At 40.5% G+C, this 12,500-nt stretch overlaps 1 protein-coding gene across 4 annotated transcripts in view; it reads right to left on the bottom strand.

Moving 5' to 3' along the window:
- Positions 1 to 12,500, bottom strand: part of lrp1aa (low density lipoprotein receptor-related protein 1Aa) — a 187,818-nt gene that overhangs the window by 68,008 nt on the left and 107,310 nt on the right. For all 4 annotated transcript variants that reach the window (XM_079597544.1, XM_079597546.1, XM_079597545.1 and 1 more), the window contains exons 39-44: positions 8,628 to 8,779; positions 8,310 to 8,434; positions 7,813 to 8,187; positions 4,917 to 5,106; positions 4,562 to 4,766; positions 1,674 to 1,866 (exon numbers count right to left, since the gene is read on the bottom strand). In XM_079597544.1, coding sequence (XP_079453670.1) covers positions 1,674 to 1,866; positions 4,562 to 4,766; positions 4,917 to 5,106; positions 7,813 to 8,187; positions 8,310 to 8,434; positions 8,628 to 8,779 — 1,240 coding nt within the window. The remainder of the gene's footprint in view (positions 1 to 1,673; positions 1,867 to 4,561; positions 4,767 to 4,916; positions 5,107 to 7,812; positions 8,188 to 8,309; positions 8,435 to 8,627; positions 8,780 to 12,500) is intronic.

The following is a 12,500-nucleotide window of genomic DNA, read 5'->3' as shown; positions in this document are numbered from 1 at the left end:
CACTGCAATGCGTTCTGGGTAAACTAAGACACTTTTCAAAACAAAAAACATGGCGGATCGAGTAAGCGCATTCAGCCGCTCAGTGCAGTTTATCCCAGCAGAACATATGTGTTTGTTGGAGGAGTATAACAGTCACAAGGACATTTTACTTGGGAAATTTAGCGGAGAATGTAGTAACAAGAAGAAATGTTTGGAAAAAGATTTTTATGACAGTTAACAGCGTTAATCCGACCGTTGAGCGTTAAAGGAACACTCCGACTTTTTTGGACTTTAGCCTATTCAACTTATCCCCCAGAGTTAGATAAGTCCATACATACCTTTTTCATCTCCGTGCGTGCTATAAGTCTGTTTGACGCACCCACCGCTAGCCTAGCTTAGCACAAAGACTGGATGTAAATGGTTGCAGCTAGCATACTAATCCAAATAAGTGACAAAATAACGCAAACATTTTCCTATTTACATGTTGTGATTTGTATAGTCACGGAGTGTACAAAAAACAAAGTCACATGAGACGAGCCGTGGTGAGGAGCAGAGAGTTCGTTCAGAGCGCGTCTCAGGTGCTGCGGTTATCACTCCGCCCAAGTAGCAGTGCTTCCTTCAGAGAATATAGTTCCCAGTGTTTATGGTTAAAATATGTCTGTGTCTCATGTGACTTTGTTTTTTGTACACTCCGTGACTATACAAATCACAACATGTAAATAGGAAAATGTTTGCGTTATTTTGTCACTTATTTGGATTAGTATGCTAGCTGCAACCATTTACATCCAGTCTTTGTGCTAAGCTAGGCTAGCGGTGGGTGCGTCAAACAGACTTATAGCACGCACGGAGATGAAAAGGTATGTATGGACTTATCTAACTCTGGGGGATAAGGTGAATAGGCTAATGTCCCAAAAAGTCGGAGTGTTCCTTTAAAGACGTACAGAAAAGATACAAAAACGAAACCGACGATGAAGTCCTCATTATTATATATTTCCAGTAGGTTACTGCGGTCCCTAAAAACCCGTTCTCTTCTCAGCGCTCTCCACGTCGTCTGCAAACCACAAATTATGAGCCATTTTCCCTTTTCTTTTTGGCTGTTTGTGATGTAACTGATTGTTACTGCTGGTTGCCAAGGTAACAGAGTCTTAGACCGAAGTTAGCCTGGGGGTAAGGTGTCTCATTTTTTTGGTCTACATTAAGTCAGCCTTTATTTTTGTGAAACAGTCTAACTTGCATTAGACTAGTATATGAGCAAATTTTAGACTTGTCTAACACTATAGACCGGTCTAAAATAGCTTTGTGAAACCGGCCCCGGAATACCGTGATGTCCGGAATACAGTGAGTCTACGTTATTTAATGGAAGAAATATCTTAGCTAACAACTTCTTTTGTTTTTAACTCTATTTTCCGGTTTGGGTCCGGTTAACATGTTGGCTTGGAGGACAGTACCGGTGCATAGGTGGTCTTCTTCAGAGATGTTGTTTTTGGGGGTTTGAGAATTGCTTCTATCACACTTAGAGAAGCACGATGATAGATATTGATTGTGTGTGATGGTGTCGCTCCAGCGTTATAGAGTTCTGCTCGGTTCTGTGGCGATCACTGATTACTTTTGGCACATAATTACGCGGTTGAGATGACAGCGCTCTCACACACTTGCTTTAAAGCACTCTCGACCCGTTGCGCTCGTTCACTCACAGCTATTTGTGTCGTTGGCCACAGCGACGATCCCCATTGGCTGTTGTGGGATATCAGCTCTTAACACCTTCATTTCTCCTCCAACATATTTGTCGGCTCTGAGGACGGCTCTGCGCACCCAGTCGGTCCAGAAGATGTGGTCACCGTACACGGCCAGACCGAAGGGATGCACCGGCTCATTCTTCAGGACCACCTACACGAGTCACAACACATACAGAGCAGAAATGTGGACATGTTAAACCTTTTCCATTTTAATGTTGAACACAGTAACTATTTTTGTTAGACACCGAGAAATAATTGCGATGAATTTTAATATTTTAATTATGATTATTAATTATTAGGGCTGTCAAAAGATTAATTGCGATTAATCACATCCAAAATAAAAGTTTGTGTTTACATAATATATGTGTGTGTACTGTGTATAATTATTTATATATATATAAAAACACACACAATCATGTATATATTTAAGAAAAATTGGTTATATTTATATATAAAATATTTATATATAATATAAATTATATAAATGTATATACAGTATATAAATGCAATTATTCCTTAAATATATACATGAATGTGTGTGTATTTATACATAATAATTCTACACAGTATACACACATATATATTATGTAAACACAAACTTTTATTTTGGATGTGATTAATCACGATTAATCTTTTGACAGCCCTAATTTTAATATTTTAATTATGATGATTAATTATTATTTTAACATTTTAATACTAAATGGACTGATTCTTCTAAACTTTCTGACTGCAATTATGAAGTAGTCAGAGAAAACAACCATTTAGGGCCCAAATTCTGTTTCTTCAACACATTTCCTGCAGTTATTCTTATTTGTTAATGTTAGTTAAAGGGTAACTGTCGCCAAAATTGAACCTATGTAGGCTATTTTTGTTAATCTACCCGAGTCAAACTTTCGTGTAAAAGCATAATTAGAATGGAAACGCCACTTTTGCGATTGACCGTATTTTCATTTTCGGTCAAAATGCCTTTTGAATGGGAGTGCATGGGGCACTACAATGATAGCATCAAAATCGCTATTTTTTAAACACTAATGCGGCTCGACACAACATGAAACTGTGCTGGAAGTGTCACCAGCAGCTCTACACATGAACTTATCAGTTAGTGTTTACATTTACATTTATTCATTTAGCTGACGCTTTTATCCAAAGCGATTTACAATTGCTATATATGTCAGAGGTCGCACGCCTCTGGAGCAATTAGGGGTTAAGTGTCTTGCTCAGGGACACATTGGTGTCTCACAGTGGATTCGAACCCGGGTCTCTCACACCAAAGGCATGTGTCTTATCCATTGCGCTATCACCACCCCTAATTGCTAAGTGTTTCCTAGTTCCTAGTCAAAAGTAGTCGGCACCTTATTGTAAAGTGTTACCATTTTTTCTCAATAAATGTTTTTCTGGATTTGTATTCATTTTAATAATCAAAAAGCATGTCTAATCAATTGAATTCATAAAACTGAAATAGACAATATTGAGGTCAGCAAAAATGTAATAATCTGTTATTTTCAATGAACTGTACTAAATCAGTCACAGCACATAACTATTAAAAAAGACCATACTTCCCCAGATCATTGATTACGTTAAGAATTATATTATATAATTACAAGTTTATAATATATTACAAGTTTTCCTCAGAGTAAAACCCTTCCGGATATAGATCTGTGCTGTACTTTCTGACTCAAAACTCATGGTCTTTAAACTTATGTATTGTAATTGTAATCTACAGATGCAAACAGATAAACAGCAATAAAATAAACACTTAAAAGTGTATTTTGGAGTTTTTCTTCCTACTAATCTAAAACAGCACGTTATGAGAAGCCAAATATGGTCAAACGTAAAAGTGGAAAAGAGGCGAACAATGTTGTTTGGAGGGCACAGTGTGGGCATTACTAATGCCAAAAAGGCACTTGAGTGGCAAAAGGTTGCAGACGCCGTAAATGCTGTAGCCTCACAACCTCGGACCGTGGCCGAAATAACAAAGAAATGGTCGGACAAGATCAGCAATTGTGCGTCATTACGCATTGTGATGGGGCATTTTATTTCCATCCATTTAATTGCATCTGACAAGCTACAGATGTCGGTTATAACCTAACGTGGAAATGGAAAGTAGTTCAGTGCAAATGTAATGTCTTGCAGCTTTCTGAATGGTTGAGACATACGTCATACGTTATTTTATAAAAAATAAAACAAACTAAAGGCATATGCAAGAATACCATGATTCCGTAGCTGATGAAGACATTTTTACTATGAAAACAACTTTCCCCGGTGGACAATTAATCAGTTTTGTACATTATTTCGTTCTGTTTACCATATTATTTTATGAGGATGAATTGCATAACATGCCAATATTATTGCAGAACATATTTCACTTTTCTTTTTGCAAATATGTGTTAATTTGCATTTCTGTTGTAATTTTCGTTTGATTTTGTTTGTTTTACACTGCAGATCGAGAACGGGTGTTCGTGTAGGCTGTTAATTGTAAGACTTGTTTTGTGAAGTCTTCATGTTATTTATGAGAGGCAGTATTGCCATTTCTTTTACACAACGGTCAACAGTTTCACACACTTTCACGTGTTTCTTCCATCTGCCGACGGTGTCGCCATTTCTCATTTCACCCGTTTTTGTGCGTACGCCTGGGTCAGAGCTTGCGTGAAGGACCGCACATTTTCCCGTGAAGTTTGCTTTTTATAAATACCAATTATTGCGTAGAGAGCAGCGTACGCCTTCTTTTGTGCATACGCAACGTTTATAAATGAGGCCCCAGGTCATGAAAAACCAGTGTTTTACCTCAAGTGTCTGGCCTAAATAAAAACAAAAATGGACACTCACGGGAGCAAGTTCCAACTTACATAGCGGTGGGTGCCGTCATACTCGCAGCGCTCGATCTTATCAAGCGTAGCATCGGAGAAATACAGCTTCTCCGCGCGATGGTCGATGGCGAGTCCATTAGGAGTGCGGATGTCACTGCCGATGATCACAAGGACATTGGAACCAGACAGCTGAGCACGCATGATGCTGGGAGACTGCTCGTTCCAGTTCGTCCAAAACATCAAGCTGGTGAACAGCAGAGGAATGGGAGTCAATGACACATATGATCTGTCTGAACGCAACATGACCCCGCTTCCACAAGGGAACGGTTAATGGAAACTGTTTTGAATGTTGAAAGTTGTTGTGAAATGAAGAAATTGGACAGAAAAGTCTCACTTCTGACACTCATCCAGGACGAATGCTCGAGGGTGGTCATCTCCTGACATGGTGACGACGACGTCCCGCTCGAAAGCCCCCCAGCGGCTCTGGTCTACAGTGTGACGGGTGATGGTGGACGTGGTGTAACTGGTCCAGTATAAAGCGTCCCAGGCTCTATGATACGCCAAGCCTTCCACTGACCCGACGTCTGCACACAGAAACATTTCAAAATCATTTTAGCTGCTATATTATTGTAGACAAAAATAGAGAAAATTAGCTCATGGTTTAGGGCGAAAGTCCTAATCACAATTATTTTGGTCAATATTGAGATGACAAACATCCAGAGTTTGAAATTAATTTGGCTACTAAATGTTTAAGTTACCGGCCAATCCAGAACTTCTACTAATTCTATGAATGAATTCTAAGTCATTTCAACTTAAATTACATCAAACTGACTTGAATCAAATGAGTTGAATCTTGTAGAACTTAAAAAGTTGAACATTGCTTAACTTAAGTTAAACTTTAAAGCAATGTAAAAACATATTTTGTCATAACTTATTGATTTTACAATAGAATGCTATAAATTAATTAGTTAAAAATGTTATGTGTTTTAGTGTGTTGTTACAGAAAGGGAAAGCGTTGACCAGAAACATCTGACATAAAGCTTCACATCGATGTAGAAGAACTCGTTAACCATCTATTCTGCACCATGTTTACAAGCAATATCCAAATATGTGTGTTAGTCATGATTAAATTATATCCAGACATAACAACCATGACGGATTTGGAAGCAAATCGTTCATTGTTTGTTTGTTTGCTCATTCATTACCATAACCGGTTCAAAGACACAAGAACTGACATGTGTTTTTTAATGCTAGATTTACTCCTGGCTTTAATTACATAACCGGTTCTTAACCAGTGAAATGAAAACCACATATACGAAAAAAGCATTTAGCACTTAAAGAAGCCAAAAAGAGTAAATATTGTAAATACATCAAAGTGCATGCCATGAATGCTGATGAAATGAAAGCTTTTTCTATTATTTTTCTTTTTAACTCTGTTAGATGGTTACAATATTTGACGTACAACATTCCTGGCTGAAATTTCAACTATTTTTCATAGTCAGCAGTGAAATAATATGAGTGCCCGAAAGCCCAGATTGATTTAATACTTTACACATTTCAATAAAACATTTATTACTACATAAACTAAAGCATTCCTACATGTTACAACTTACTATAAAAGTATCCTGCCTTCAGAGAAAAGTATGTTTGCAAGTAGAGGATTTGTATATTATTTGCTTTGTTTTGGTTTTTATCCAGTTAGCTAAAGGTAAGATTGAGTCTTTTATTGAATTGACTGAAATTAACTACATAAATGCTACATTTACGGTTTAAATTTGCCACTAAAAAGTAAAATGAAATGGATAATATACTTGACTCTTGACTCTACAAATAAATCTATAAAACTCAAACAATACTGTTCAAAACCACGTCTCTGCCTAAAATAAGAGTAAATAAAGCTAAGGGATATAGAGTGAATCTGGTTTTGATTGTAGTTTCTGACAGACAAACTTTTTCACTTCAGCAAAAGGAGGCCAGCATTCTTTCAGGAGGCATTTTGGTCCAGAGTTTGCAATTATCATAATTATCCTTCATTCACTTGGTGTTTGTGGCAACAGAAGAATAAACAGATACGCACATCTTTCTCTGCTCGATTCTCTTGCTGTGAAAGCCAAAAGTCTTATGAAAGAATGAGTTTATTGTGTTCTCACAAAGGAACAGTCCGTGACTCCAGACTTTCCCAGTCCTGTTGGATTGTGTGTCCGCCAGCTAGAGCAATGATTCAGTGTTTGACTTGTTTTTTCTCCAGCTGTGAGCAACTAATGGAGAGTTGAACGAGAAGGTGCTGCGATCAAACCAACATGTCACATACAGCACATGGCACAGCAAAATAACTATAGCCAGGTTTCCATCCACTTTTTGGACCGTTCTGTTATCAACAAAGTGAAAATGTGCAACGACAACAACAACAACAAAAAAGTTGGGGACGTCTCCATCCAATTGGCCTTTTACATATATTTCCATACATCATTTTGTGTACATCTCAATTCCTATCTTTCCCTTCCACAAATATCTCCAAATCTTTCTAAAATAGAGAGAATAATAAGACAATTGCAATTGATCGTTCGCAAAGACCCCATAGTTACTGTTGCTATGTCCGACAAGCCACGCCGTTCTCGCAGTGAAAAATAAATCACGGAGCAGAGAGACACTGACTACGCGCTGACAGACAGGACAGACCAGGTTACTTTTTGGTTACTTTTGATATTAACATATTAAACAAAGTCTCCTTTCAAATTTGGTCATTTAAAAAAAAAATTTTAAACAATAAAAAGCATTTTGTGGCTCTTTAATGTGTGTGTCAGATCGCTGTGTCGCCTCAGTTAAAGCCGCTCGTGAACCGATCATCTCTTCCTTCTAGTTCATTTATATCATCAAATAAACATGAATGAACATCAGAAGGAATGTTGTTTTAACCGCAGAAAGGCGTCAGTACACTCCGCTTCTCAAGCTCAAATCCACCAACGCTAATCTACTAACTCTCCTGACTGCTTTGTCTGACAAAATGGCGGATGGCGAAGTATGATTGGTCAGATCACATGTCAATCAAGCTCCCTGCGAAGGGTCAATTGACCATCTTAGTTAGTACCGTACGTACTAATTTCACAAATCATTTAAAGTGCCCCTATTTTGCATTTTCAGATATTACCTTTCATGTAGTGTGTGATATAGCTGTGAATGTAAAAGGTCTGCATTTAGTTATTGTCTCCCAAAAGTCACCTTTATTTATATAGCGCTTAATACAATACAGATTGTTTCAAAGCAGCAAAAGATTCTGAACTGAAACTTACTCTCAACCACTGTCTTCCGATCTGACCCGTCGTCATTGATTTGTTGAATATTCCCAAAGTGGATGTCGCTGAAGAAGATCCGATTGGCTCCTTTTCCGCCTCCTCCACGGTAATCGAAGGTTAGCGCGATGACGTTTTTCATGTGGTCGGGGTCTTCAAACGGTTTGATGGGTGCGTTGAGGTTGTTTTCGTCAGATAAGTGCACACTCTTTAGTATGGTGCGTTCTGAATACAACAGGTATCCGTCATAGTCACGGCAACTCTGACTGTCCTCGGCTAGCATTCCGTGAGCGCAAGCACACGTTCGCTGTGCATTTCCGCGGAAAAGACAGAGTTGTTGGCAGCCGCCGTTGTTGTTCTTGCAGACGTTAGTTCCTGTGAAGAGATTCCAGCAGTAAGACAAATAACAACATCCACTTTCCTGACAGTTCTGTACACGCTAATTTATGTTGTGTTCCAGCACATTTCTGTTAAGAACCAAGTCATAAAACACCCACCTTGCTGTCGTGCTCTGTTAAAAACCTTGATGTCTTTAAGTTGAACGCCAATGCCCGTCCTCAGACTTACTGAATCTGTTGCATTGTCTTTACTGCCACGCTTTATTGAACCATTCGCATGAGTCCTAAAAAAAAGAAAAATACTTATCGGTTGGGACAAAGTTCAAAGGCTCTTTAAATAGGATTAGCAAATAAAATAAAGTTATATAAAAAACTCAATAAATCCTGTTCATTAATCTTTATGCTGGCTCTGTGCAAAAAAACAGTAAAGAGGAAGATAATTTAATGGGTTGAGGTGTACAAATATGGTGCACTGACCGGTCACTCCAGTATATGTAGCTCTCAAACACAGATACGGAGAACATGTCCATGTTGTTGCTGGACAGCACCACCTCTCTGTTCTCCCCCGTCTCCAAGTTAATGCGCTCGATCTTGTCCGTACGTGCGTCACACCAGTACAGCATATCTTCCTACAGGACACATGGATAAGGATCAGGACATTTACTGCATGTACAGTCTGTGTTATTGTGTTTACTGTGCATCTATATTGAGTCGTCAGTTATTAAGAGGAAGTCGCTTTGGTCTAATTTAAAGGCAGGATTATAGGCATGACTTCTCCATCATACACAAGACAATCCCATATAGAATAAAGGAAAGATTTATCCCATACAGAATAAAGGAAGAAAATAAGTCAGCATTGCATGTATGCTTTGCAGAAAAGTGAAATAAAAAATCTACTCAAGATGGTGGACAAAGTGCAAAAATATCTTAGCAATAATCTAATGTCAAACTTTATGTGAGGAGCGAAGGTGAGTGAGGGTTATTATATCTGCCCTCTCTTTTTTCTCCTCCGCTTGCATTGCCCTAGATTAGTTTTTAGTCTGTTTGGCCTCCTCTCAGTGGGAGATTTGTTCTGCTGAGGCAATACTTGGAGTTGTAGGCTCTGATAGCCTCCTCGGATAACTGCCTCTAGGGTTGAGCTTAGACTCCTCTTGTTTTATAGAGTCGTCCTGCTGAGTCCTTCGTTCCCCAGAACTTTAGTTATGTATTTTTACCTATGAGATGATTCTTTTTGTGGGTCTCTTTGGTGGTATTATCTGTTGGATAGATCAGACCTCCTCTTGCTGAGGTAACCACTCTTAGAGCTCCATTCAGACAGGAGTAATGGTGTGGTCTTAGGAGCCTCTTCTGTTGGGGTTGAGTGTTGTTAGGCTTCCTCTCGTTATAGAGAGTCTCCGGATGGGAGCCTCCACTCTCCAGAGCTCCGGGCAACAGCGTTATCAATACATTGGCTCTTCGAAGTTTCTTAAGAAACGCTTTTGGCTAGAGGGTTGTAGGTCTCCTCTCTTTTAGAGAGTTTTTCTGGCTGAAACCTCGCTCTCAAAGCCTTGTTACACAGTAGCTTTGAAAGTCATAGGCTCTTTGGAGCTTCCTCTGGAACTGTTTTTAAAGAAACACTGATAGGCCTCTTGTTTTAGAGAGTCGTTCTGTTAAGGCTTCGTTTCTAGTGTGCCTAGTGAGACCTTGATTAGCTGGTTCAGGTGTGTTTAATTGGGGTTGGAGCTAAACTCTGCAGGACAGTGACAGAAACCGGTGTGTCACACAGGTGTCGCTCATTATCAAATCACGCCACCGGCCTCGCGCCATCATGTTTGTGTTCAGGCCTCTGCTCCTTGAGCTCTGTTTTTAGTACTCCCCATTTATTTTTTAGTATTCCCCACATATTTGAGGGTCATCATAGAGAGTGGTTTGCTTCCTAGAGCTCTGTGCCACAAGTGTCCTGTGCCTAATATGCTTATGTTGATATGCTATGCTTATGACAGTTCTCAAGTAGTAGGGTTTCTTTGTAGCCTCCTTAATAATCTGGCTTCTTGAATAAGCATATTTAGTACTCGCCTCGTTTAGAGGGTCGTTATGCTGAGTGCTTTGCTCTTTTAGTTATGTTCAGGAGTTATGCCAAGCTGGGAGGCTTTGTGTCAGCCTCCTTTATAGACCTTTGTTGCTAGCGTTTGATTCGCTGAGTTGTTGGCCCTCTTTGGGCCTCCTTGACAAGCGGACTTCAGGTTGAGCTAGTTGAAATACAAGCGGCTCCTTAGACCTCTGCAGATCGGTATCAGATTGTAGGGCTCTTTAGGAGCCTCCTTTATAACTGGCTCCAGAGCTTGGCCATTTCTCCCCTCGGTCGAGAGTGTAGCTATATACAGTACTCCGTCCTCTAGCTATGTCAGAGCGGTCCTTGTGGTCGAGCCTGTATAGCACTCCACTCGTTTAAGAGGGGTTGTATGCAGAGTACTTCGCTCCCCGGGGCTGGATAACGATAGGCCTTCCTATGGCCTCTTTAAAGCAAAATAGTATCAGGCTGAATGATTATTTTGAGCCTCCTTCGCCTTTAATAGAGCTTGGTAGGTACTCCCCTCATTGAGGGTCACTATGCAGAGTACTCAGCTTCCCCAGAGCTATTTTTAAGCTCTGTTGGTCCTGGAAACCCCTTGTAGGATAAGCAGTGTCAATCCCCTCGCTTGAAGGTTTGTTATGTTGAGTCTTGCTCTCTTGCAGGATAACCATCTCTGCCCGATGTGTTGTGGTTATTGCCGTAATGCAAAACCTTCTCATTGGAGGCCTCTGATAAAGGGTTAAGTATAGAGATTATGTTAAACAGACAGGTTGTAGGCTGACAGGGTTAAGCTAGAATGAAGTGGTGGTTCTAGGGGTCCATGCTTAGGTCCTCTGAAAGTGACAGGCCAAGGTCCTTTTTTGTCTCTGGTCATATTCCCTTAAAGGATTTTTTTCCTAGGATAAATGAATACAAGCCTTTGAGCTCTGCCCTGGGTCAAGTCCTTCCGTTTGACCTTGCGAGGTGAATGGTAAGATTGTACTTGCTCATTGAGGCATGTAGCTTAGGCAATGACCGTAGGGAGTAATGTCACAAAGGGAGTAATTGTCAATGTGACAGCGAAATACTGGTGTGTACCTTTGGAGAATTTAACTCTGGCAATTAGGCCTTTTGAGTTTTTATTCTTGTGCTTAGTCACAGCCAATCTGGCATACATTCCCCTCAGCATGGCGGAGAGGGCATTTGTTCCTTTATTAGTGTCCCAGGACACAGTGCGAGTTCCCATTCGAACAGGAATGTCTCGGATTACAAATGTAACCTTGGTTCCATGAAAAGTGAAATGAGACATTCCAATGAGAGGTGCATCTCGTTTCCATGCTTCTGGACGGCCTGCATGGTCCCTTCAGATGAAGAAGTGGATGACATGTTCTCAAGGCGCCCTCTTCATATCTCACAGGTTGCACTAGTAGTGACATCATATGCTTTCGCCGCCCATTACAATTGTCACGTTTAAACATGATTCAGACACCGGTCGGGCTTAAGGCAAGTTCACACGGCAGGATAATTAGGCCGATTTTAGCCCCGATTCACCCCTTCCGACAATCTTAAGGATGCTCCGATTATCGTAAAATAATCTGATCAGATATTCCTGCCGTGTGTGTTGTGTTAAGACTGCTCTCGTCTGCTCGGAAGAACGTCGGGATCTCAAATCGGGGATATCCAACATTTCTCCTCGTGCACACACATGCACGCAGCCTGTGGACTGTGGCGTGTAGCCAATCAGAAAGCGAGGTGACGAGGCGGCGAGGAAGCACCGGGAAACAAAATCAAAACAGCCGGCGACATGGCGCACCAGAAAGTCCGGTGGACGTCAGAGATGGAGGACCAACTCGTCACTTTTTTCCCCGGTTAAAAACAAACTACAAACTATCGCCACTGCATCCTCTTCGTCCGCCATGATTGTTTACTCTGAAGTCACGTTTGATCTCGAGGGATTTTGCGAGATTTCCCGTCTGACCTGGGAATGCTCAGGAGTCAAATCGGTTCATGTGTGATGTGTTGATTTTGCCGTGTGGTTGCGCACCACACACTGTACGACCAAAACTGTTAGACCCGTGATTTTTTTATCGCCGTGTGTGTGTGGGGTCTCTCAGGTTTGGAAAATCGGCTGACAATTTTAAAATCGTCCCGTGTGAACCAGGCATTAGGCTTTCCCCCGTTAGCATCCTAGGACGCTGTATCTTGTTCCCCTTCTCAGGGGACCAAAGTTACATTTGTAACTCGAGACGTAAAAACATTTGACATTCACCAGAGCACAAAAAAAAATGCACTGGAGCGTTTACCAAATCAGTTTCGTC

The sequence above is a fragment of the Phoxinus phoxinus genome, assembly GCF_949152265.1.
Source record: "Phoxinus phoxinus genome assembly, chromosome: 22".
Taxonomy (NCBI): Eukaryota; Metazoa; Chordata; class Actinopteri; order Cypriniformes; family Leuciscidae; genus Phoxinus; species Phoxinus phoxinus.
This window is presented reverse-complemented; position numbering and strand designations above follow the sequence as displayed.